This window comes from Bos javanicus, chromosome 13 (assembly GCF_032452875.1).
Source record: "Bos javanicus breed banteng chromosome 13, ARS-OSU_banteng_1.0, whole genome shotgun sequence".
Taxonomy (NCBI): Eukaryota; Metazoa; Chordata; class Mammalia; order Artiodactyla; family Bovidae; genus Bos; species Bos javanicus.
The window spans coordinates 23,733,876-23,760,970 of NC_083880.1; the positions used below are offsets into that span (position 1 = coordinate 23,733,876).

The 27,095-nt window shown below is 43.4% G+C and overlaps 1 protein-coding gene across 1 annotated transcript in view; it reads right to left on the bottom strand.

Moving 5' to 3' along the window:
* PIP4K2A (phosphatidylinositol-5-phosphate 4-kinase type 2 alpha) overlaps nt 1-27,095 on the bottom strand; it is a 186,192-nt gene that overhangs the window by 38,444 nt on the left and 120,653 nt on the right. Inside the window, exons 4-5 of the mRNA XM_061435983.1 lie at nt 19,363-19,515; nt 295-441 (exon numbers count right to left, since the gene is read on the bottom strand). Of these exons, the coding sequence (XP_061291967.1) occupies nt 295-441; nt 19,363-19,515 (300 nt within the window). The remainder of the gene's footprint in view (nt 1-294; nt 442-19,362; nt 19,516-27,095) is intronic.

Here is a 27,095-nt window from a genome sequence, read left to right on the forward strand (position 1 = left end):
CATCGACTATAGCCTACCAGGTTCCTCCAGCCAGGGGATTTTTCCAGGCTAGAGTACTGGAGTGGATTGCCATTTCCTTCTCCAGGGGATCTTCCCGACCCAGGGATCAAACCCAGGTCTCCTGCATCACAGGTAGATGCTTTACCGTCTGAGCCACCAGATCCTCACTTAACACGAAGTGCACTGCTGGCTGCCCAGTGCTTTGAGCTCTGGGTGCCTCTTAAGTGCACAGCCTGCTCAGTTACACACAACATGAATGAACAAGCTTAATGAACAAAAAAGTAAAAATCTTACCTTTAAGTCATATTTCCTATATACAGATAAACGGTGGCTGAACACATTTCTTGTAACAATCACATATATTTCAACTCCATCCACATTAAGCCGGTACATGCCCAGGAACTGGGGAAGAAGGGTGATCCCATGACATTCCACTATATACTGCATAGGAAAGAAAGAAAAAGAGGGGGAGGAAATGATCCAGTCAAAAGCTGTTTGTTCAGATAAAAAATAACTCCTCTGTCTATGGTGTTTTACAAAGTGATAATGGCTTATACAACCATTAATGTCTTCTTTACAGAAAATGACCATGTTTATACACCTGAAGACCAGGTCTGAGTGCACCATGCAGACAGATAAGAAAATCTATCTCCAGAGATACTTTTTTCTTAACATTCCCAACTAATTTGTATATAATGGCACGAGGCGAGAGGACAAGTGACTAGTCCTTTCTATAACTCCTTTAAAGTGAAATCATGACCTGGGGTCTCCATCTTCCTTCCAGAAGCCTTGATGATGACTTTACGAGGTTCAGGCAGCATCACCTGGCCACTATAATCAATGCCTTTGATAGTGTTAAAGTTGAGATTACAGAGGAAATTGTGGAGAGAGCTCAGTGTTAGAAGCTGGGAGAGTCAGGCTCTGTTTTCTGTTTCTTATTGGGACTCTAATGTTTAAATTGCCACCAGATAGTCTCCCAGAGCAATAGAAATAAAAACAAATGGGAGCTAATTCAACTTACATGCTTTTTGCACAGCCAAGGAAACCATAAACAAAATGAAAACACAACCTATGGAATGGGAGAAAATATTTGCAAACGATGCGATCGACAAGGGCTTAATTTCTAAAATATACAAATAGCACATACAACTCAACAAAATAAACTCAATCAAAAAAAACAGAACACATAAGTAGACATTTCTCCAAAGAAAACACAGATGGCCACCAGGTACATGAAAAGATGCTTAAATCACAAATTATTGTATGTATGTGTGTGCCCAGTCATTTCTGACTCTGCAACCCCATGGACTGTAGCCCACCAGGCTCCTCTGTCCATGGAATTTCATCCAGGCAAGAATACTGGAGTAGATTGCCATTTCCTCCTCCAGGGGATCTTCCCGACCCAGGAACTGATCCCATGTATTCTTAAGAATCCCACTGATTCTTTACCACTGACTCCCCCCCAGAGGCCCTTCATCCTAAAGTATAAAGAGCATTAAAAAACAACCCATAACATCCAATCTAGGTGTGTTTAAATATAAATCGTAACTGCCATAAGGGTGTTTCCTTAAAAAATGAAAAACAGTAAAGAGCACAAACTTTTGCAATTTTTACTCACAACGCTGCATAATAAATGTGATGTAAACTTTTGAACATTTCTTCTTTCCTTTCTTAGACATGTTATTTCAACCTCTCAAGGCCTTATCATGAAAATCCTTGATCTCACTTTATTGTTAACATAACTGCACTTATTTTGGGAAAACATTTTAATGTAAGACTCTGATGCTGGGAAAGACTGAAGGCAGAGTAGACGGGGATGACAGAGGATGAGTTAGTTGGATGGCATCACCGACTCCATGGACGTGAGGTTTGAGCAAGCTTCAGGAGATGGTGAAGGACAGGGAAGCCTGGTGCGTTGCAGTCCATGGGGTCTCAATGCATCGGACATGACTGAGCGACTGAACAACAACAAATCATTTCCACTACTTAAATGATTAAGTACTACTTAATCTACTTAAAACTTCTCTTGAAGTAGAGCGAGTTTTCTACTTAGATTTCTAACTTTTATGTAGTATCAACACTGGTTTCTCTGTGTAACTTACAACATTTTACCTGTAGCCATTCTTATTAAAGATGCAATATTATTTTTAAGACACACTACTAAGTACTTTAAATAATATGGAAAAATAGAAGGACGAATTTAGAACTCTGACCTGGGAAATAATACATCCAGGTTCAGCTCTGCAAACGGGTCTTTGATAAGTGAAGATCAACTGGAATATAACTGACTTTCACAGTTTTTTTTAAATTGTTTTTCAGTACAGTACTAATCTGACATCAGCCTAGTTAGATTCACTGCCATTTTTGCTACTAAACAATTATTAGAGAAATGCAAATCAAAAAACTACACTGAGGTGCCACCTCATGTTGGTCAGAGTGGCCATCACATTAAAAAATCTACAAATAACAAATGGTAGAGAGGCTGTGGGAAGCCGCCTGCACTGTTGGGGGGAATGTAAGTTGGTGAAGTTACTGTGGGAAACAGTGTGGAAGTTCCTCAGGAAACTAAAACTAGAATCAGCACGTGACCCAGCAGTCCCACTACATATTGTGTGTATATCCAGACAAAGACAAAACTATATAATTCATCAAGGTACACGCACCCCTGTGCTCATAGCAGCCAAGGCATGGACGCCACCCACATGTCTCTCAACAGATAAACGGACGAAGATGATGTGGCACGAAGATGGCAATGGAATATTTACTCAGTCATGAAAAAGAATGAAATAATGCCACTCGCAGCAAATAGATGGACCTCGAGATTATCATACTAAGTAAGCAAAGTAAGTCAGAAGGAGAAAGACAAATTCCATATGATACTGCTTCTATGTGGATGTGAAATATAATACATGTCATCTACAAAACAGCAGACCTGAGGCTGCTGAGCAGGGGACGGATGGAGGAAGCAAAGAACGGTGGTTTGGGATTACTAAATGCAAACTATTACATAGAAGATGGATAAACCACAAGGTCCTGCTGTATAGCACAGGGAACTATATTTGATATTCTGTGACAAACTATAATGGAAAAGACTGTGAAAAAATACATATATATGGGCTTTCCTGGTGGCCCAGTGGGAAAGAATCCACCTGCCAATCAGGAGACATAGGAGGCTCGGTTTCAAGATTTTACATATATATATATATATACACACACACACACATACACATAATATATATATATGTATCAGTGAATCACTTTGCTATACATAAAAAGTTAATACATTGTAAATCAACTTTACTTCAATAAAATTTAAAAAATATGAAAAAATTAATACTTTTTTGGATATGTTAAAATGCTTACTTTGTAGATTTACAAGTGACATTAAATAAAAAATTCATGTCAGTGAAAGAAATAAAAAATTGCCCACCAGAGCAGTGGTGTGAAGCTCTGCAGACAGATGGACACTCTCTGGCCCCACACTGGATTCATCACTGGACAAGTCAATCCCAGCACTGACACCACTTCCAAGAGAGTTGCAAAAACACAACGTATGTCCATCACTCTTCAATGACCATACCCTAAACGGCCACCAGATGGAGACACTTTTCAAAAGACCGTCCTTACAAACTGGGTCCCACTGTACTTTCCAAAGTTAGGTTTTCCTTTCTTTAAAACGAGGGGGAAAGAAACTTTTAAAAAGGTTCTTTTATGCCTTCGATGTATGTGATATCGCTAGGATAACTTAGCATGAATTGTACCTACTGTTGTAAAAATTGTACTTACTGTACCTGTTTACCACAGATGGCTGGAAGAATAGTCATCATGGTAATGGTGACATTTAAGGTAACTCCTTCATTTAAAAAAAAAAAACAATCCTCAAAATTTTCAGTTGTACAATGCACTTTTATAAAAGAAAGTAATCAGGATGCCCTGTCACACACTTTAGAGGTAGACACTGCAATAATCAACTCTGATAATAATAAGCCATCGTAAGACTTTTTTTTTTTAAAGCCTTTAATTTTCATCATTAAAGAAAAGAAGTACAGCATCAGTGTAGGAGTTTGATTTTTGCCACCCAAAGTTTGGAAGATTTTAAAGATGCTTCTGCCCTTAAAAAAAAAAAAATCTTACATAACTGAGCTACATATTTCAATACGATGGCTTTTTCTGAGTAGAGTTTCACCCCCAACTTGTTCTTAATCTGAAGTCAGATCAGAGGAAACTTTTCTATTTCTCGCCTTTCAAAAAACAATAAACTTGAGTTTTGCTAATACAAAACAGGTGGTAAAGAGCTCTTGGCTGAAAAGATGATTTCTCACATCTGATGTAAAGAAATAAAAGGATTGGTTGGTGCCTCTGAGGAGGGCCGGCTGGCTGGGCCTTGGCCGCATGGAGGCTGGGGGAGTCTAGCTGCTTAAGTTCGGCAGGAAGGATGTAGGTTCTGGAGCCAGAGAGATGATATGCAGGGGCGTCCCGGTGCCTCCATTTACCAGCTGTGAGGCCTTGGGCAGCTTACTAAACCATCCTGTGTTTCAATGTCATTTTCTAGAAAACAAGCACCGTAACTCCTACCAAGAAGGTTAGGGTGAGGGTTACAGGTGGCAGGGTGTCAGCACACCCCAACAAGGCCAGTGTTCTGTGCTGCTCTCTCTCCTGCCGAAGAGGACGGTGATCATGGTTACTCCTGACATTCAGAACTCCGGTAAGGAATCTCAGTGTCAGCCCGTATGCTCTGTGCTCCAAACTGACTCACAGATGTGCTGTGAAGTCTGCCCAGAGGGAGCCTCTGCAGAGGTGATCTGAGGGCCCATGCGACATGCCCCCTGCCCTGGGGGGCACACAGGTTTCAGTTTGGCCATTCGGCTCCCTCCCCCGGGACCCCACCCCTTGTACTGTTCTGCTCAGTTTAGTCTCATCATGGCCTATCTTTTAAAAGTCCCGCTGGCAGAACACGTCCCTTTGATCCAAATCTGTACAGAGCCATGGAATGCCCGGATCAGCATGGATACCACTATCCGTACTGACGAATATGTGAAAGACACCTGACTACTACACAGGAAATCACTGATGCGCTTCCCTCCTACCCCCACCCCAGGGAGAAACACATGTACACATTATATTCTGCAAGTCCTCTATCTTTAAGATTAAATAAAATAATATTTATATGCAGAGTACATCATGAGAAATGCTGGACTGGAAGAAACACAAGCTGGCATCAAGATTGCCAGGAGAAATATCAATAACCTCAGATATGCAGATGACACCACCCTTATGGCAGAAAGTGAAGAGGAACTAAAAAGCCTCTTGATGAAAGTGAAAGAGGAAAGTGAAAAAGTTGGCTTAAAGCTCAACATTCAGAAAACGAAGATCATGGCATCTGGTCCCATCACTTCATGGGAAATAGATGGGGAAACAGTGGAAACAGTGTCAGACTTTATTTTTTTGGGCTCCAAAATCACTGCAGATGGTGACTGCAGCCATGAAATTAAAAGACGTTTTCTCCTTGGAAGGAAAGTTATGACCAACCTAGATAGCATATTCAAAAGCAGAGACATTACTTTGCCAACAAAGGTCCGTCTAGTCAAGGCTATGGTTTTTCCTGTGGTCATGTATGGATGTGAGAGTTGGACTGTGAAGAAGGCTGAGCGCCGAAGAATTGATGCTTTTGAACTGTGGTGTTGGAGAAGACTCTTGAGAGTCCCTTGGACTGCAAGGAGATCCAACCAGTCCATTCTGAAGGAGATCAGCCCTGGGATTTCTTTGGAAGGACTGATGCTAAAGCTGAAACTCCAGTACTCTGGCCACCTCATGAGAAGAGTTGACTCATTGGAAAAGACTCTGATGCTGAGAGGGATTGGAGGCAGGAGGAGAAGGGGACAACAGAGAATGAGATGGCTGGATGGCATCACTGACTCGATGGACATTAGTCTGAGTGAACTTCGGGAGTTTGTGATGGACAGGGAGGCCTGGCATGCTGCGATTCATGGGGTCGCAAAGAGTCGGACACGACTGAGCGACTGAACTGAAAACAAAGATCAAATTTGATTTATCTTATCAGAAAGTTTCTACATGTTCTTATACTCAAAAGCAAGGCTCACCTATGAGGCTTTGTTGAACACACTGCAGCACAGAGATTTACAAAACTTAAAACTCCTGAGTTTGTAATCATGTACAAAACCACAACCCCAGAAAGCCTATCATGTTAGATTCCAGTATTGACAAGCAGCAGTTGGTCCCAAAGGTTTAGAAAGCACTCCCGCATCAAACTGCAGGAGCGAAAACCTCCCCCATGAATTGAGTTTCTGGGTGGGAGCACTGGGAAAAGACGACCCTGTTTCATTTCAGTGGAGGAACGTCCCACTGGGTCTGTGAGCACCTGGGCTGGCAGAGCACCGAACCGGAGCATGAGGGTCACTGCATGTGGGAGTTGACACAGAGAGGCCCAGATAGTAATCCCCTTGGGTTCTTCACCTGCTGACCCACTAAATGCTGTGCACACACCCTAACACCAGTGGGCATATCTCAGACGGCTCCCCCACCCCACAAACTCCTGGAGGTTATCCCACATCTAGGGACGCTGTAAACACACGGCCACAATCCCACTGCTTGAGCCTTTCTGGGCCAGCACCATGAGCACTAGCTGTGTGACCTTTGGGAATTATTCAACCTCTCTGTGTCTCTGCATTTGGAGAAGAGGTGCAATAACAGTACTTAGAGCACAGGGGCTTTGTGAAGGGTATGAAGATCAGGGAAACGGCGCTGGGGGGACTGCGATGGCTCAAGCAGGAGCCAGATGAAATCCAGACCCTGGGGCGAGGGGTGGGAGAGGCAGGCTTCACCTGACGTGCTCCTCAGATGCTCCCTGAGAAGTGGGTTCTATTTAAATGCAGGCTAGGGACTCCCAATTTAAAGCATATCTCCACAGAACAGACTTTCCAAAAATGAATAATGTTTATGTGTGTGCATTTTTTAATATAAAGTATGATAATACTTTTGTAAATACAGAAAACACTAAAAATCATAATTCTCACTTATGTTGCTTTTAGGATCAGAACTCTGAGCACTTCCCCTTCAAAAGCTTAATCACTGACAAATTAACAAAAGAACCTGTAAATAAATGCTTCAAAAATTATTTTAAAAATGTGTACTGGGGCACTACAGTCTCATGATTGGTTTTTTTGTGGGGGGCACGAGCACCCCTTATTTTAATAGTTAAAAACAGCCTCAGCATCTATTAATTTTTTAACATTGTTGATTCGATCACAAGACAATCTAACAATGAATCTTTGCTTCCTCCCTTTTACACACTTAGTTTCCAATTCCTGTTGGAAGAATGGAGAAATAGGGACTACAAGCATGGAGAAATAGTGACTTAATCCTGAGGGTCACTCTTTAAAAAGGTGCAGAGGAATTCTCTGCTGGTTCAGTGGTTAGGACTTGGTGCTCCCACTGCCGGGGCCCGGTTTGGATCCTTGGTCGGGGAACTAAGATCCCACAAGCCTCACAGCACAGCCAAAACCAAAAAATAATAGAAAGGGGAGGATATTTCTTTCACTTTCCATCAGCGTCCTGATGTGGCTACAAGGCAGCCCTCCTCACTGGCAGGGGACAGTGTTCCCTATCTGCCGCTTTAATATCTCAACCACTTCTGACCGGTGCCGTGCCCTACTGCTGCCCGGGAGACTCTAATCCAGAGGCCAGGCGAGTGTGGACGTCTGTCCTCTGCCACTCTGAGGTCCCAAGTGAGTGCGGACGTCTGTCCTCTGCCACTCTTAGGTCCCAAGGGAGGAAATGGACACAGATGGGCCACACACAGCAGCACTGGTCATCCAGCGTGGACCAGAATCGAGGGCACACACAGAGGGTGACGCCTGTTAGGGGAGTACCAGCCGTGTACACACAAGCCTGCAGAGCCTTCCTTTCCGTGGCTCCTCAGATCCCACCCTTTCCCAGAGGCCTTCCTATCTGTGGCCCAAAGCTGGCCAGTTATTTCCACCACTCGGTCCCTGGGGCACATTCTCTTCTATCAAACAGGGAAGGTCTTGTCTGGCACCTGAACTGATAGATGTTTGCAGTTCAGCCAGGACACTGACCTTCTATCTAAATAAGGTATGGAACAGTCCCAAATTTTTAAAAAACTGACCCTGATCATCATTAATTCTTCGTATGCTTACTGTACGGAACTAAAACCATCACCGAGTATTCTTGGAGTCAGTGTCCATATTCTCAGTGTTAAACTTGCTGCATTACCTACGTTTGCATTTTAAAAATACTGTTTTTATTAAGTCTTTTCCACGTTAGCATTTTCATAGCTGGATGCCTCATGTCACCTTGGGCTGTAATTTTTCATGCTGCGACTTTGGTTTTTTTTCTAGAGTGCTTCTCAGACACTTGTATTTGCTGGCAATGTTCATCTGTAACCCATACAGTTTTTACTGTTTTCTGTCTTCTCTTAAAACAGTCTTCTTTAATATGACTCCTTGTTGTCATCAATAGAGGCAAATTTTACCTCTTCATTAGTCTCCCCTAGAACTTTTTCCCTGTACAGCAGCTTGTCAGAACTATAATGATAAACTGACATGGTGAAATTGGAATTTTAAAAACATACAAAACGCAACAGCCACAGGGTCTCAGTTTCCTTTGCTCTTGGGTAGTCAACAAGAATACAAGTCTTATGAATCCCCCGGTCTGTTGCTTTTTCGTATGCAAAATGAAATGCCATTAAAAGATTCACAGCTGACTGAAGGTTTCAGCAGAGAGGATTCTAAGTGATGTACTGGAATGGATAAATATTTATATCTCTGCATGAGAGTGTGAACCTGGGCTCCAGCTCTTGAAAATTGCTGTTATTATCATGTTTCACTCTTTTTTTTTTTAAGGGGCTTGAAGTGACAATTTAATATAGCATCAAATTAATACTTCAATGTAAAGTCTTGCTTCAGTTAATGTTTTTGAAAGGTTAAATTATCTGTAATTCTTATTGTGCTTCTGCCTGTGTTTATAGATCACTTCAACAATGTTCTTTACATGAGGCCGGGGCAGGGGAGTGGGGAGGCAAGGAGGGAGGGAAGGAGAGAGACAGAAAGAAAGAAAGGGAGGGAGGGAAGAAAGAAAAAACCAGCCTGAAACTAAGGATTGGTTTGTTTCAGAAGAACCAGACAAATAAATAATCCAAACATTTCTTGAGTTGATATTTGGGAGAATGGTCTATGTTAGTTACTATATTTTGGTTTCAAGAGTCATAAAAGAATGTAAGGATGACTCCATTTAATCTAATGTAAGTACAAAATTTTACTGTTTTTAAACTTAATAAAAATCAGGCTTAAAGGGAATAAACATTTCTCTGCAGTATTTACAAACATTCTTAGTACTGATATACTGCAGAATATATCTACATGCCGACACTGGTGCTCCGAGCTCAGTTTATTATATGACCATAAAGACCCATACACAGCATCATCATGAGAGACGAGGTGACCTTGTGAAAAACAAACAAGCAAACACCTTATCAGGGAATTCCCTGGTGGGCCAACAGTTAGAACTCTGAGCTTTCACTGCTGAGGGCTCAGGTTGCGGAGCTAAGATACAAGCTGGTCAGTGTGTCCAAAAAACCAAAACAACTAAAAACAAACACCTTACCGTAAGAGAAGTTGGTGTTTACTCAGTGACTACAACTGAAATGGAGAAGGGCTGTCCCAAGCGTCATGGTGTGATGCACTCTGGGAAGCCGTGCTGTCTGGCTGTGGAGTGTGGTCAGTGGGCTTCAGCTGGCAGCTCCTCCTGGGTCCGCCTTCCTGTTCCTTGGGCCCAGCACGGCAGTGCTACCCGGGGGACCCTGAAGGGCCCCACCGGCTGGCTGTGGCCTGTAGGGCCTGCCTGGCAGCCTGCCCTCCTCCTCCGCCCAATCCTCCTCCGTTCCTCTCCCTGGACCGGAGTCCCTCTCTCATCAGTATCCTGACCTCACACTCTGCAGGGCCTTCTACTCTAGTCAGTCACTCCTGAGAGTCAGCAGACACAAGAGACAGCAAACTCAGGACCCCAGGAATGGCAGAGGTTAGGACTACCGGAAATAGAACTGGAAGAGTTATGTATAAAAGCATTTAAAGAAATAAAAGGATACAATTTCAGTAATGAGTATATAATGAAAAATGATCAAGAGTGCATAGGTGGATTTTTTAATATGGAACTTCTACAAGAAAAAATACAAGCTTTGAAATAAAAAAATCACTGGATAGGGGAGACCACGGATTAAAACAGCTGATGAGAGAATGAGGAGTGGGAGACACAGCTGAGGAATTAACCCCAAATTGAGCAGAGATGCTTGGAGACAGAAAAGGGGAAAGGAAAAGTGAGAGCCGTGGAGGCCAGAATGAGAATGTCCAGTCCACAGATGTTGGGGAGAGGTGGGGAGACAGACCGTATCCAAACACAAAAGAGCAACGGGATTTCCAGAAACTGGAGATCACCTGCTGCAGGAAACGCGTGCCAGCAAGTGGGCCGTGCGGCTGCCGGAACCTGGGGGCAGACAGCGATGCCCCGTCTGCAGAGCGGAGCTGGAGCGGTGCTCCCTGAGCCACAGGAGCCCCTCCTGGTGTTCCTGAGAGTGTGTGCAGCTCCTGAAGACACAGGCCCTGCTGCTGCTTGCTGTGAATCTCACAGTTGCAGCTGTTTACACGTAAAACTCGACTGTGCTTTTCACATTTCCATCGGCTTCTCCTCCACAGAGAACAAAAAGAACCAGCGAGCAGACTCGAAATGTCTCTCCTGCTCCAGGGGGTGGGGCCCACACTGCCATTTACACGGGCTCCATCAGCACTGCCCGTGACACGCGGCGCCTCAGGTCCACCCCGACCTACCGAGTCAGAACGTCAATTCTTAAAGCGGAGCGGGGGTTGTGTCTCCAGTCAGTAATTTGGGAAATGCTGATGGAGTGTCTAACTTCTCTTTGGGCATCAAACCCTTAATTTTTTTAGTTTTAACTTTTGGCTTTCATGGGGCCTGTTTTCTCAGTTTCTCTCTGTTTGTGGCCAACACCACTGTCCTTCGTGGGAGGATAGAAAGATGTATTCCAAGGAAGATCCAAAAAAGTCAAGCAGTCACCCCCTCATCCTACACTGAAACTTGACATACTAGGTAGCTTTTTCAACAATGATTCGAGTTTTAAGGCGTAACTTCTAGATTCAGCTCACGTTACTAACAGTCTCCCGGATAACAAAAGTTAAGAAAGGATTTTTGGGTTACTTGGTCAATTTGTCAGTTCAGTCACTTTGAAATAAAAAACAAATTTAAACCCTACATTTCAAAAACATAAAAGATATTCTTAATGCTATTTTCATAGGCATTTCTTGATTATCTACATTGGAACTTGTTCCCTCCCCTAAAATTTTTAAAATTTTACTGACACTGACTCCATTTTAATTAAAGCTGAAGAAGCTACATGATTCCAAAACTTCCAATGAATTTAGGTCAGTTAAAAAAAAAAATCAGTCAACGTAGGAGAAATAAGGTATTCAAGAAGGTTCTTGACCATTTTTTTCCTTTTTGAATGCTCCAGCATTGCTTAGCTAATCAGTCAATGATCATCATTTATAAGACCCGAGTTTGTCCTGACCTGACAGAAATCTAAAGAAGAAAAGGGTATTTACACCAAAACACTTAAGTTATTTTCCTAACTATAAAAAAGAGAAAAACAAAAGGAACATAAAGGTTTGCTCTGCTTAATATAAATTTCCACTGGTCTGAAAGACGCTGCTGTGCTTTCTTAGCTCACAGTGAAAATCAGGGTGGGGTCTGGGCAGCAGATAAAAACTACGGCAGCGTGCTGGAGCCTGGAAGAAAGCTAACTTCTTACAGTTTGAATCTTTAAATTTTTCTGCATCTGTGCCACACTCTGCCAGAAACCAGGCCCCCTAGTGGATTGAAAAAGCTAATGATTTCAACACTGGGACATGCAACTGAGTATGTGAAGAGAAGTACCGAAAGACCTTATTCAGTCATTTACATAGTGCTTGTTATTCACCAGACACTGTCCTGAGCAGGTTATAAATAGCAGTTCCGCTAATTAGCACACCACCAGATGAAGGAGGGTGGTGCTGCTGCTAGCTCGTTTAAGTCGCATCCAACTCTTTGTGACCCTATGGAGACTGTTGCCTGCCAGGCTCCTCTGTCCACAGAATTCTCCAAGCAAGAATACTGGAGTGGGTGGCCATGCCTTTCTCCAGGGATCTTCCTGACCCAGGAGTCTCTTTAAGTCTTCCTGCATGGCAGGCAGATTCTCTACCACTAGCGCCACCTGGGAAGCCCATACAACACGGGATGGAGGAGACACTACCATCAAATTGTATGGACAGAGAAGCAGGTACAGAGAGGTTAGGTAACTTGCCTAAGGTCATAAAGCAGGCTGGGGGCAAAGTAGTCAGCTCCGGAGTTCATGTTCTGAACCACCTGCCACACGGGCACTGCTGGTGAGGCTGCCTCATCAGGAAATCAGGAGGAATTTCTTTCAACATCTAGCACTGTGCTGCTCCTTCAGAGGTTGGCCTTGCTGCTGCTCAGTCGCTGCAGTCGTGTCCGACTCTGTGCAACCCCATAGACGGCAGCCCACCAGGCTGCCCCCGTCCCTGGGATTCTCCAGGCAAGAACACTGGAGTGGGTTGCCATTTCCCTCTCGAGTGCATGAAAGTGGAAAGTGCAAGTGAAGTCGTTCAGTCATGTCTGACTCTTAGCGACCCCATGGACTGCAGCCTACCAGGCTCCTCTGTCCATGGGATTTTCCAGGCAAGAGTACTGGAGTGGGGTGCCATTGCCTTCTCTGTAATTTTAACCTTCCAGAATACAGCTGCACCTCCGGATATATTTTACTTAAACACAAAAAAGGACAATGAAAGAAAAGAGAAGAAGAAGAGCCACAGAGTAACCAACGCTGTCAGAAAGCCCATCCAATGTACTCCGTAGGAGCTGCCCTCCCTGAGAGCCTGCCCTGTCTATTGATAGCAGGATTTGAACAAGCCTAAGGACTTGTCCAGACCAGACTGCTGGTTCAGAAGCACATTAGAAGGTAAAAGCAATAAAAAGCAAGCAAAGAAGAAATGACAGTCTCCACCAAAGTAAGAAAAAAATTCTGACTAGTGGTAAATCCTAAAAGTAGTCTAGGCCAGCTTACCTCCTGTATGGAAGTACGTCGAGTAAATACACAGCACGGGGAGTATAGTCAATGATATTGTAAACCTTGTGTGGCACCTAATTCATAAAAATATCACAGCACTGTGCCACACACCTGAAACTAATCCAATATTGTACGTCAACCATACTTCAATAGAAACAGAGTGAATGCATGCACAAGGAATGAATGAATGAAATGCAGATGGAGAAACTGAGGTTCAGAGATCCCTGAATTAGCCCGTTTGTGACCAGCTATGACCTAGGTCTCCTGACCTTCCACCAAGCAAACTGTATCAGCAATGGTGATTCTCAGTCACGAAGACCCTTCACCTCTATTTATTTAAAGATTGTTTTCTTCCAGTTTTACTGAGATGTAATTGACATACGGCACTGTACAAGTTCAAGGTGTACAGCATAATGATTTGACTCACATACATCAAGAAATGATTATCACAGTTTAGTGAACATCCATCATTCATACAGTTACAAAAGAAAAATTTTTTCCTTGTGATGAGAACTCTTAGGATTTACTCCCTAACAAGTTTCATAAATATAACATACAGTAGTGGTAATTATATTAATCATATTATACATTACAGCCCTAGTATTTATCTTGTCACTGGAAGTCTGTACTTTTTTGACTGCCTTCATCCAGTTCCCCCACCTCTGGTAGCCTCATATCTGATCCCTTTTTCTATAAGTGTCTTTGTTTTTGAAGAATAATTGACTCACAACACTCTGTTTTAAGGTTAGTACTAAGACCCTTTCATTATATTTTAAATACTTTTTGCATTTCCCTGGTGGGCCACTGGTTAAGAATCCACCTGTGACAAGAGTTCAGTCCCTGGTCTGGGAAGATACCATGGGGCAAATAAGCCTGTGCACCACAACTGCTGAAGCCTGCATGCCTAGAGCTCCGCAACGAGAGAAGCCACAACAGTTAGAAGCTGGTGCACCGCAACTAGAGAAAGCCCGTGTGCAGCAATGAAGACCCAGCGCAGCCAAAAGTAAAAGTAAAAGGACTTTTTACAAGAGGAAAAACATAGATGATGAAGAAGTGAGAAATGAGCTTTTTCTGGATAGAGAACATACTACAAAAATAGCCATTTTGTAGCAGTGAAGTGAAAGGAAATATTTAGTGCTGTGACAGCCCCTGGAGCATGTTAATAGACTTATGTTTTGGTCCCCAATGCATTTTATGTAATACTGCTGATATGTCAAATCTTGCACGTTCATTACAGTAACCACCCCAGAGGAAACCTTTCAAACTGTGTCTTCTGTAAAAGTAAAAAAATCTGAACTCAGAGATGTCATCGAGAAGTTCGTATCTGAATTGTATCTCACACTGCATTTGAACAGTCTCACTTATCGGAATAATATGTTTTCATTGGTCACTGAGGTACCACACTGCTTTGAAAGTTCTAAGACAATTTAAAGAAAGTAGAAAAAGATGCACCAGCATGACAGTAAGTTCCAGCGGGGGTGACTGGTTAAGAGCTGCATCCTAGAATTCCATCCATTCAGAAGCCAATGCCTGAGTGTCTACCCTTATAGGTACTAACCTAGCACATTAAAATTTCCTTCATAATTGGCAATGGCGCAAGCATTGTAGAATGGATTTCAAAAGGAATCAGTGTTATAAACATTGAATAGATGTTAAATGAATTTAGAGGCTGACTAATGTTTTTAAAAATACAAATCACGGGAGCTCCAAGTTTCCAGAAACAGGAGGTAGGGAGCTTCAGGAGTTTCACTGACCTCACTCGGAGCAAAATGCAGTCGATCACATTTGAGAAGAGTAAGCAACTGGCAAGAAACACTTTCCGATGTTAGAGCAGAAAGCGGGACCATAGAGGAAGGAAGCTGACTTTCACAGACACTCAGCGCCCACAGATCCAACCAAACAGTGCCTTTGAAGAAGTCACTTTGTGAGGCTGGTGCTTGATGTGATGATATAAACACTTCTGAGGAGCCTTTGGTTAACAGCAACAGTATGTGTGTGCGCCTGTGTGGGTATGTGCTGCAGTGTGTGGTTTAAACACCAGTTCTCAAGGTGACTGCTTTGAAAATGCCATCAACAGTGCCATATTCACACCCTAAGACTACACTTCCTCAAGATGACATAGTTGTTACTGGTCATGGCTGCAGAACTTGATGATGCTATGACCACTGCCACTTATGGAGGGCTTAGAGTACAGCAGCAAGCATGCTCTGCAGGCACTTGTGCTGGAATTCATCAAGAAAGAGAGCAGTGGGGGGCACACGATAGAAAGAGATGGACGTTTCCCCGGGTAGTTTCATTCTACTCCCAGGAGATTATGAAGGGACAATGATGAGGGCTCTGAAAAGCAGGTAGTGAGTAGACAGACACCCATGTCCTAAAATCAGAGCCTCTTCTCAAAAGGCGTAATTGGTTAAATACTCAGGGGTCAACATCTCACTGCCAACAGGCATGTGCGAAATAACTTCCAAAATGTTGCCAACCCTTAAACTAAACCATGCCCGTGGGGCAACCCAAGATGGGCGGGTCATGGTGGAGAGATCTGACAGAATGTGGTCCACTGGAGAAGGGAATGGCAAACCACTTCAGTATTCTTGCCTTGAGAACCCCATGAACAGTATGAAAAGGCAAAATGATAGGATACTGAAAGAGAAACTCCCCAGATCAGTAGGTGCCCAATATGCTACTGGACATCAGTGGAGAAATAACTCCAGAAAGAATGAAGGGATGAAGCCAAAGTAAAAAGAATACCCAGCTGTGGATGTGACTGGTGATAGAAGCAAGGTCCGATGCTGTAAAGAGCAATATTGCATAGGAACCTGGAATGTCAGGTCCATGAATCAAGGCAAATTGGAAGTGGTCAAACAAGAGATGGCAAGAGTGAATGTCAACGTTCTAGGAATCAGTGAACTAAAATGGACTGGAATGGGTGAATTTAACTCAGATGACCATTATATCTACTACTGTGGGCAGGAATCCCTCAGAAGAAATGGAGTAGCCATAATGGTCAACAAAAGAGTCTGAAATGCAGTACTTGGATGCAATCTCAAGAACGACAGAATGATCTCTGTTCATTTCCAAGGCAAACCATTCAATGTCACAGTAATCCAAGTCTATGCCCCAACCAGTAACGCTGAAGAAGCTGAAGTTGAATGGTTCTTTGAAGACCTACAAGATCTTTTAGAGCTAACACCCAAAAAAGATGTCCTTTTCATTATAGGGGACTGGAATGCAAAAGTAGGAAGTCAAGAAACACCTGGAGTGACAGGCAAATTTGGCCTTGGAATACGGAATGAAGCAGGGCAAAGACTAATAGAGTTTTGCCAAGAAAATGCACTGGTCATAACAAACACCCTCTTCCAACAACACAAGAGAAGACTCTATACATGAACATCACCAGATGGTCAAGACCGATTTCAGAATGTTATATTCTTTGCAGCCAAAGATGGAGAAACTCTATACAGTCAGCAAAAACAAGACCAGGAGCTGACTGTGGCTCAGCCCATGAACTCCTTATTGCCAAATTCAGACTTAATGTGAAGAAAGTAGGGAAAACCACTAGACCATTCAGGTATGACCTAAATCAAATCCCTTATAATTATACCAGAGAAGGCAATGGCACCCCACTCCAGTACTCTTGCCTGGAAAATCCCATGGATGCAGGAGCCTGATAGGCTGCAATCCATGGGGTCGCTAAGAGTCAGACATGACTGAACGACTTCACTTTCACTTTTCACTTTCATGCATTGGAGAAGGAAATGGCAACACACTCCAGTGTTCTTGCCTGGAGAATCCCAGGGACGAGGGAGCCTGGTGGGCTGCCATCTCTGGGGTCGCACAGAGTCGGACACGACTGAAGCAACTTTAGTAGTAGTAGCAGCAGCAGCAGCAGCATGATTATACAGTGGAAGTGAGAAATAGATTTAAGGGCCTAGATCTGATAGACAGAGTACCTGATGAACTATGGAATGAGGTTCGTGACATTGTACAGGAGACAGGGATCAAGACCATCTCCATGGAAAAGAAATGCAAAAAAGCAAAATGGCTGTCTGGGGAGGCCTTACAAATAGCTGTGAAAAGAAGAGAAGCGAAAAGCAAAGGAGAAAAGGAAAGATATAAACATCTGAATGCAGATAAGAAAGCCTTCTTCAGCAATCAATGCAAAGAAATGGAGGAAAACAACAGAATGGGAAAGACTAGAGATCTCTTCAAGAAAATCAGAGATACCAAGGGAACATTTCATGCAAAGATGGGCTCGATAAAGGACAGAAATGGTATGGACCTAACAGAAGCAGAAGATATTAAGAAGAGATGGCAAGAATACACAGAAGAACTGTACAAAAAAGATCTTCATGACCCAGATAATCACAATGGTGTGATCACTCACCTAGAGCCAGATATCCTGGAATGTGAAGTCAAGTGGGCCTTAGAAAACATCACTACAAACAAAGCTAGTGGAGGTGATGGAATTCTAGTTGAGCTATTCCAAATCCTGAAAGATGATGCTGTGAAAGTGCTGCACTCAATATGCCAGCAAATTTGGAAAACTCAGCAGTGGACACAGGACTGGAAAAGGTCAGTTTTCATTCCAATCCCAAAGAAAGGCAATGCCAAAGAATGCTCAAACTGCCGCACAATTGCACTCATCTCACATGCTAGTAAAGTAATGCTCAAAATTCTCCAAGCCAGGCTTCAGCAATATGTGAACCGTGAACTTCCTGATGTTCAAGCTGGTTTTAGAAAAGGCAGAGGAACCAGAGATCAAATTGCCAAAATCTGCTGGATCATGGAAAAAGCAAGAGAGTTCCAGAAAAACATCTATTTCTGCTTTCTTGACTATGCCAAAGCCTTTGACTGTGTGGATCACAATAAACTGTGGAAAATTCTTCAAGAGATGGGAATACCAGAACACCTGATCTGCCTCTTGAGAAATCTGTATGAAGGTCAGGAAGCAACAGTTAGAACTGGACATGGAACAACAGACTGGTTCCAAATAAGAAAAGGAGTACGTCAAGACTGTATATTGTCACCCTGTTTATTTAACTTATATGCAGAGTACATCATGAGAAACGCTGGACTGGAAGAAACACAAGCTGGAATCAAGATTGCCGGGAGAAATATCAATAACCTCAGATATGCAGATGACACCACCCTTATGGCAGAAAGTGAAGAGGAACTCAAAAGCCTCTTGATGAAAGTGAAAGAGGAGAGTGAAAAAGTTGGCTTAAAGCTCAACATTCAGAAAACGAAGATCATGGCATCTGGTCCCATCACTTCATGGGAAATAGATGGGGAAACAGTGGAAACAGTGTCAGACTTTATTTTTTTGGGCTCCAAAATCACTTCAGATGGTGACTGCAGCCATGAAATTAAAAGACGTTTACTCCTTGGAAGGAAAGTTATGACCAACCTAGATAGCATATTCAAAAGCAGAGACATTACTTTGCCAACAAAGGTCCGTCTAGTCAAGGCTATGGTTTTTCCTGTGGTCATGTATGGATGTGAGAGTTGGACTGTGAAGAAGGCTGAGTGCTGAAGAATTGATGCTTTTGAACTGTGGTGTTGGAGAAGACTCTTGAGAGTCCCTTGGACTGCAAGGAGATCCAACCAGTCCATTCTAAAGGAGACCAGTCCTGGGATTTCTTTGGAAGGACTGATGCTAAAAATGAAACTCCAGTACTTTGGCCACCTCATGTGAAGAGTTGACTCATTGGAAAAGACTCTGATGCTGGGAGGGAATGGGGGCAAGAGGAGAAGGGGACGACAGAGGATGAGATGGCTTAATGGTATCACTGACTCGATGGACATGAGTCTGAGTGAACTGCGGGAGTTTGTGATGGACAGGGAGGTCTGTCGTGTTGCAATTCATGGGGTTGCAAAAAGTTGGACACAACTGAGCGACTGATCTGATCTGAAGCTCAGTGGTTTTAAAATCAGAATGGTAATCATTGAAACTACTGAACAGAAGGGTGTTTAGATTAGAAGAGTTACATATATAACTAACAATCTACCATTCCTAAATGTTAACTGTCTGTAATCTGGATATAATAATTTTTACAAACACGGCTAGAGGGAATTTTTGTGTCAAATGTGTTCTCATCATGACCTACCTATATCTTTAAATCTTGGGCCTTGATGATAATTCATTATGAATATTGATCACCTCAGAGTTTCAAGTAAAAATAAAGAAACATTACCTGGTGGTATTTCTTCAGGATGTTGTGCATTTCGGCCACATCTTCACTTGTGATGGTCTTGATGATATACCTCTTGTCGTAGGACGTGTGGAATCTCGCTCCACTGCGGGCCTGGGAGTCGTTGGGAAGAGGTGCACTGCGGGTCAAGGAATTCTTCCCGTGGGCGATGGGGGAGGAAGGAAGAGAACCAGTTAAAGACCAGTTTCCAGGTCATTTGTTGTCGTTACAAGTTTTCAAAAACATATGTGTTTGCACTGCTATATTGAAAATCGGTAACTAACAAGGCCCGACTTGTATCACACAGGGAACTCTGCTCAGGATTATCTGACAGCCTAGATGGAGGGGAACTTGGGGACATGTATATGTATGGCTGAGCGCCTTCCCTGTTCACCCAGAACTGTCATAACATTGTTAATCGGCTATACCCCACTGAAAAATAAAAAGTTTAAAAAAAAAAACACAAAATCTGTGTTTGGAAGAAGTTGATAAGGAGGAGGACATTTTCTATTCATTGTAACTCAAATGGCAAGTCCTTCAAATGAAATTAAAATAGTGACTCTAACATCTAGAATTATAATCAAAGTTGCTCTGTTTACCTTGTTCTTTTGAGTTGAACAAGAGCTCAGGTTTCCTTCTGAATAAAGTTAGGTTCCAGCCATGGAAGGACATTTTACATTCACTGAGAGTTTCCTTATACAAACAGGTATTCTGCCAAGAGTTAGGCACAGAGCACTTCTCCCAATTCTGATAACATTCCTATGGAACAATTACTATTTATATCACTGTTGTTTTACAGATGAGGAGATAGGGATCAGAGATGTAAAATAACTGAGCCAAGGTCACACAGCTTTAGCAAGCGGAAGATTGGGAATTCCATCTGCAGTGTGGCTGGCGCCAAACCCAAGTTCTCAACTAGTCAACTACTCAAGTAGGAAATGACTCAATTAGTGAACCCTGGGGTCTGTGGCTGCCCTGGGCTGGCCTGGGCAGGTATGCTATAACACAGCTCTAGAAGATTCTGACCTGGTCCATCCCCCAACCCCACTTCAGTCATTGTTGAGGACAGTTCATCTCTGGAGGGGATGAGGTGGGGCTGTGAGTGGGGGCTCTCCTGGCTTCATCTCACTCCAGTGTCTAGAATTTCATTCCAGATTCAGGCTCTCCACCCTCCCACTAGCTAAGTCCCTGCTGCTCTCTCAGGTGACTCCCATTTGAATCTCTTTTCTCAGAGCCTCGGGGAACTCTCCTCCTTTTCCCCAAGCATATTACACTGCTTACTGGGATCAGCAAACCCCCAGCATCTGAGGAAGTCTGGTCTTCACCTCTGCTCACTGTGCCCTTGAGAACTGACTTCCACTCCCTGCCCAGCTCCACTGGATGGATTGTGAGGGACTCACAGGGAAAGACAGTCACTCCGCCTTCCTCTTCCCAAGTGGGCATTCCAAAGCCCCAGTGATCCAAAGTCTGTCTGGTTAGGGGGACGCAGATGTCTTCAGAGAGGCAAGTGGGATCACTGCATCATGACTTCTCCATCTTTCTAGAATATAAGCTTCCTTAACCTTTCCTTTTCTAGATGAAATCCAGGACTGAGTCTTCAGAGGTCTAACGACATTGCGGAGCTGCGGCAGCTCGTGGAGGGGCTGCCCGGTCTTGGGCTGACGGAGGTGAGTGCGTTCTCACTCCCAGCACCTGCCCTGGCCCCAAGGTCTCTGTCTTTACATCCAGAGACCACACAGCCTGATCTGAATGCCACCAGGCACACCTGGCAAGGGCAGAGCCTCCCTGGCCAATTAATCAAAATTGCTTTCCTTAGCATATTAGAAAACTTGTGAAAAGTAACTCCCAATGCCTTTAAATAGAAGGATCTGGCTATATTAAACGATGAAGACAGCTGAAATTCATCAGATAGACTGAGAAGTAGGAAAAGGATTTGGGGGACGAAAACGGTTATATTAACAAGTTTGATTCTTATATTTTCTTTTTTTTTTCCCCTGGAAAATAAAAACCCCCCTTTTTATCACTTCCTACTAAGAATTAAAAGGGAAGGAAATCAAGGTGAATGTCCTGTTTGGAGGTTTTAAACATTGGCCAAAAAAAGCAATCACTGCTCTTGGCTAGTGGTCTTTTTCTTCCTGAACATTCATTTGTAAAAGGTTATTCCAAATAAAACAAGAACACTAGGAATTGTAAGATTACAAATTACTTTCAGGCATAAAAATCAAAGCACGAATAATGAACTTAATGAAAGACAGGCAGACCAGATTATAAACTATAAAACTGACAATACATGTAGAATAACTTTTGAGGGAGAAGAGAGGCTAGCAAAGGATACTCATATTCAGCAAAGGACAGAATTAACAGCAGCATCAGTTTCACGGACTGTTTTCTTAGGTGTATGGAATATGAAAGTGTTAACGTTCTATCACTGACTAGTGGGAGAGAACAGGATTGAAAGCTGCCGAGTCAGTGCTTCTTAAACTTTAATGGGCAATGGAGTCACCTGGGCATCTCGTGACAGTGCAGATTCTGACCCAGCAGGTGTGGGGTGCAGCGTCTGAAGCACAGATGATGCTGATACAGCGGGTCTGCAGACCACACGTGAGAACCAAGAGTCTCCTGAACCACGGCTCGATGGGATTTGTCTGGAGCAGAGCATGGTGGGTCTAGTGTAGTAAGTGTGTTACAAACATGCCTGCCTGAATGCCCGTCCCACTATAGTCCATCCAACTCTGGTTTGGTTAAAATGCAAAACGTTACAGTGAATAATGATTCATTGCATTCAGTGTATTAATTCACTAATGAAATGTCTAATAATACAATGTTCAGTGTATGGATTTACAAAGTAAAGGGCTAGAAAAGGCAGAATCAAAAATATACTAACTCCTCATATGTGCGTTACTGATATTTGTTTTTCTTTCCGATTTATGCATATATGTAGAATCTAGAAAAATGGTACAGATGAATCTATTTCCAAGGCTGGAGTAGAGACACAGACATGTGGACACAGTGGGGGAAGGGTAGGGTGGATGAATTGGGAGAGTACCACTGACATATATATGCTGCAGAGTGTAAAACAGACAGCTAGTGAGAGCCTGCAACCACAGGAACTCAGCCTGGTGTTCCGTGATGACCTAGAGGGGTGAGATGGGTGGGTAGAGTTGGAGGGAGGTCCAAGAAGAAAGGGATACATGTACACATATAGCTGATTGATTCTCTTCCTTGCACAGCAGAAACTAACACAACACTATAAAGCAACGATATTCCAATAAAAAGAAAAATATTTTTAAAAGTATTAACTCCTTAGCACAGATGCTACCTCCTTCCAAATTCTTTGCCTTTCCTTTCAGTCTCAAAGACACTGATGATTATTTATTATAGACTTTGTATAAGGATATTGGCCCTCTCATAATGGCCTGGGATATAAAACTTCACAAATTCTAATCTTGATTCTGTCTTAATATTTTAATAATCACGTAAGTAGTCCCAACCCACAATATCTGCTTCCAATGTCTGGAAGATTTTTTTAAGGCTCTTAGTTTTCTAACAGTGAAATGAGGGACAAGCACACTTTATCAACAATTGGGATGTACTTTTTATAATTGCTATGAATATAAAAATGTGTAAGTCGGATTTATTAAAAGCTTTAGACAAGCAATCAGAAGAGTAAATGCAATTTTACACAAAATGTGTGGCCCTTAGAATGACTCTTAAGGCTTGGAAAAATCCATATTCATATTTATTTCCACAGCATTACTATGGGATAGAAAGAGCCAGGTGCCTTTTCCCACATGAACATAATGAAATTGGGATACAATGGAGCCAAGTGTCACACCCAAGGCTCCTGCCTAAAACCTCTGAGGCAACCTTTTGGGGCAATTTACAAAAACAAGGCTAACTTCTGCCATTAATTAATACCATGATCGTTGACTTTCTGTAACCTCTAACGTAAGGGAGAAATATGTCTGTTGGGGAGGGCAGTACTAAGGCAGGTGCTGGTCTGGGCCCTAGAACATTCTCTCCATCATCAACCCTCGATACCCAGAGGCAGTAAGCCTCTTTGAGCATCGGTTCCCGGGCCTGTAAAGTGATGGAGGGTAAGCCGGGGTGGTGGTCTCTCCTTGGACCTCCAACAACTCTAAAATGTACTTCCAGGAAGACAGGGCACACGGCTCTAGGCCGTGCAGGGGAGCACAGGCCTCAAGGTGACTTGATGTCTCCCAACAAAAGTCCAGTGAGAGGACAGTCCAATGCCCTCTCAGCAGGGGCACGATAATGGCTCAGGACACCCGGGCCAGGACTGAAGGGAGACGATAACAGTTCTCAGAGCAGCACAGAAATAAGGCGTCAGAGGCGGCGGCTGTTCTTGGGACTTCTCACAAGAACGAGAGGACAGGCATGGTACATAGACCGAACAGCCTGCTATCTAGAAACTGAAATTCCTCAGTGTCCTCTATTTTGTCACAAAGGAAGAGCGAACCACAGCATCATACTTGTCCATACACTTGGACAAGTCTGGGAAGCCAAGAGGAGAAAGACCTGAGAGAAACAGCCAGGGAGTAACCTCCAGACCCAAAGGGTCTCCTTATGCTTAAATAAACCTCATAGTTGCAGAGCATGACAGCTGGGGGCAACCTTGGAGACTGTTCCAAACCACCCAATTTACAGAGCAGAAAACAGAGGCCCAGAGAGCAGAAACCACTTGCTTGAGACCTGAGTGGGTCAGTGTCCGTGGAGGCCTTGCAGAGGCCTCTGCCTCCTGTTTGAACATGCGTCTGGAGGGTGTTAGGATGGACTGTTACCATAGATTTCTCTGCGGTGACAAACACCTTCTCACTATAATATAACGCCTGAGCCAGCTGGCACAAGGCCAAACCTGTCTTTGTTCTTCAAATTTGCCAAGTAAAATGTGTAAAAATACCATCAGTAACAGCCTCAATGCTAATGCAGCCCAGAATCCTCAATTTATGCTTTTATTAACATGCGTACAAACCTCTCCTGACTTCTAGGACAATCATTACTTGGCTTTATCCGAGACAGATAGGAAAGGGGGCTGTCTTCTCTCTCAGCAAGGGCTGAGACAGATGTGTTTGGAAGCAAGGCTTAAGGCCAGGAGAAGTATGTGCGCTGAGCCCCGGGCTGAGAGTCAATCTGTGCTGCAGAGAGACAGGGCTGGCGCTCAGTAATGTGTCCTACGGTCCTGTAGACGGTGGTGACAACGTCAGTCCTATGAACTCTTCACATTTCCAACCATGTGGCACAGTTCATCATGTCTGTTTTAATTAATTCACATGTTCTGAGAATTGCTGGAGGTCTGCTTTCTCTCTTGATCAGTGGCTTAATCTTTAGAAAACTGTCCCATTCTCCTCCTTTCCCTGCTTACAACCACAATGCCAAGAATGCCAAGGCTGAATGGAATAGGAATAGTCTTTCACGCTGGGGATGCTCTGGGTCACTCTCTACAATACTAAAACAAGCAAATAGGAAAAAAATAAAAGGAAAAAATTTGCAAGTCAGGACAAGATTTATGTGGGAGAGTGAAGTTCTAGCTGAAAGCACCATTTAACCCCCTTGCATCAATTTCCATTGTAGAAAGGTAATAATGACAGAATCATCACCATTAAAAGTTTTCCTGGGGGTTAAATGAGGTAAGACAAAAATTTTGATAACAGTGCCTGGAAGAGTAGTACTCCTTAATGGTAGCTATTATTATAAACAGCAAATTTCAACCTGGAAGACATTTAGAGATACAGCTCAATAACAACAAATTATTCTGTAATTTGGTAAGTCAAAAATGAAAGACTTATAGAATGGGCTCTTCCAGTTGGCTTTTCCTTTTTCTTTTGGCTGCAGTTTATGGGATCTTAGTTCCCCACCCAGGGATCGAACCCATGCCCCCAGCAATGGAGCCTTAACCACTGGCCTGCCGGGAAAGTCTCTCCAGTTAACTCCTGATTCCACCCTGGCCAAGCCTTTGGTTGTATACCCAGTGACAATCAAGAACCACATTCTTGCCACTCTCATACTGTCCATTTCATGGCTTACTTTCTACAGCCCTCTGTTAGAACCAGTTGCAATTTGAAAAAGAGAATTTAAAACATTTTACACAAAGAAGTTTCAAGTTGAAAATTCCTACCCTGAAAGGTTATACATGGCTCCTGCTCTGCTTCTTGCATCCTCTCCAACCAAAGGACAGGAAGGACAGTGGAGGAGTGGACTGATCCTCTACAGGATGGAGCAAGCATGGGAGCTGGGGAGACCCCTGCCTGCGGAGGAGGGGGGCAAAGCAGGCTGGCTGAAGACGCCAACCAAGTGGAAGGTACAGGACAGGGAATGTCAGGGAGCCAGACAGACTGTCCTTGGGTGATCTTGAGGTGGTGGCCAGGGCAAGAAGGGTGACAAGGAGCAGGCTGGATGAGAGCTTGAGAGGAGAGGAGGAGGTCTAGAAGAGCAATCTTGGGGTGTTGATCTGGGAAGTCATTTACGGAACATGCTGGGCCACCACAAAATCCAGTTTAAGGCAGAGCCTTAAAAGGCTTAATTCAATGTTGAAAATACATATGTAATAGAAATCTGCAAAGGTCTGCACAAGTAGTGGCTCCCAGCCTTTCTTGATTACCTTTCTTTCCTCTTCAGGTTTTCAGGTCTCAGCATGTGTGGCAGAAAGAGCAGCAGTGAGAAGTTAAGGGCCATTAGGCCCCCCTCCGATCAATGCCCCTCCTGCTCCTTACTCTGTTATTCGATTATCTGCTAAGACAGACAGTCAGACTTGATTGTCTCTAGGTTTCCTTCTTGCTCTACTACGAGGATTCATTAATGTGCTTCTGCTTTCAGTCTGCGGAAACCAGGAAATGGACAATGATTTGCTTTCAGTTTGGGGGGAATCTAATGATAAGATTTCTCTGGTAGCTCAGATGGTAAAGAATCCACCTGCAATGCAGGAGACCTGGGTTTGATCCCTGGGTACAGAAGATCCCCTGGAGAAGGGAATCGCTACCCACTCCAGTATTCTTGCCTGAGAATTCCATGGACAGACCATGAGGTCGCAGAGAGCTAGATATGACTGAGCAACTAAGACTTTCACTTTCAATGATAAATGCACCCAAACTGCTTTTATTCACTGGCTACCCTTTTCTTCTATACATTTGATAGCTGTATATTATAAACTATGTAATGCCTTAAATTCACTTGTTCTAAATGAAAATACTTTAACACAAGCCCCATATGTCAAGAAAAAGGCAACCAAAATCAGTGGTGGAGGAGAAAAAGGTCTCATACCAAATATAAACTAATCTTAAACTCCAAACATCCTGAATGGCTTTACTGAGATATAATTCATGTACCAGAAAATTCACCTACTTAAAGCCTACAAATCAATGGTTTTTAGTACAATTATACAGTTAAACCATGACCACAATGAATTTTAGGGCATTTTCATCAACCTCAAAAAGAAACCCTGTAGCCATTAGCAGTCAGTCCCATTCCTGCCCTCTGCCCTGCCAACTCTGCCCCCTGCCCAGCCAACTAGTAAACCACTCATTTACTTTCTTAGAGACCTGCCTGTTCTGGACATTTCATATAACACAATCATCCAGGGTGCAGGCATTTGTGACTGGTCCAAACATTCTCCCTGCAAGTCCCCTGAGCACACCTAGCACCCTGAGGGCCTAGTGGTAGACCCAGGGCTGTGTTTGGGTGAGCAAGGCGGCATCGCCGGCGCTCTCTATTCAGTCCAG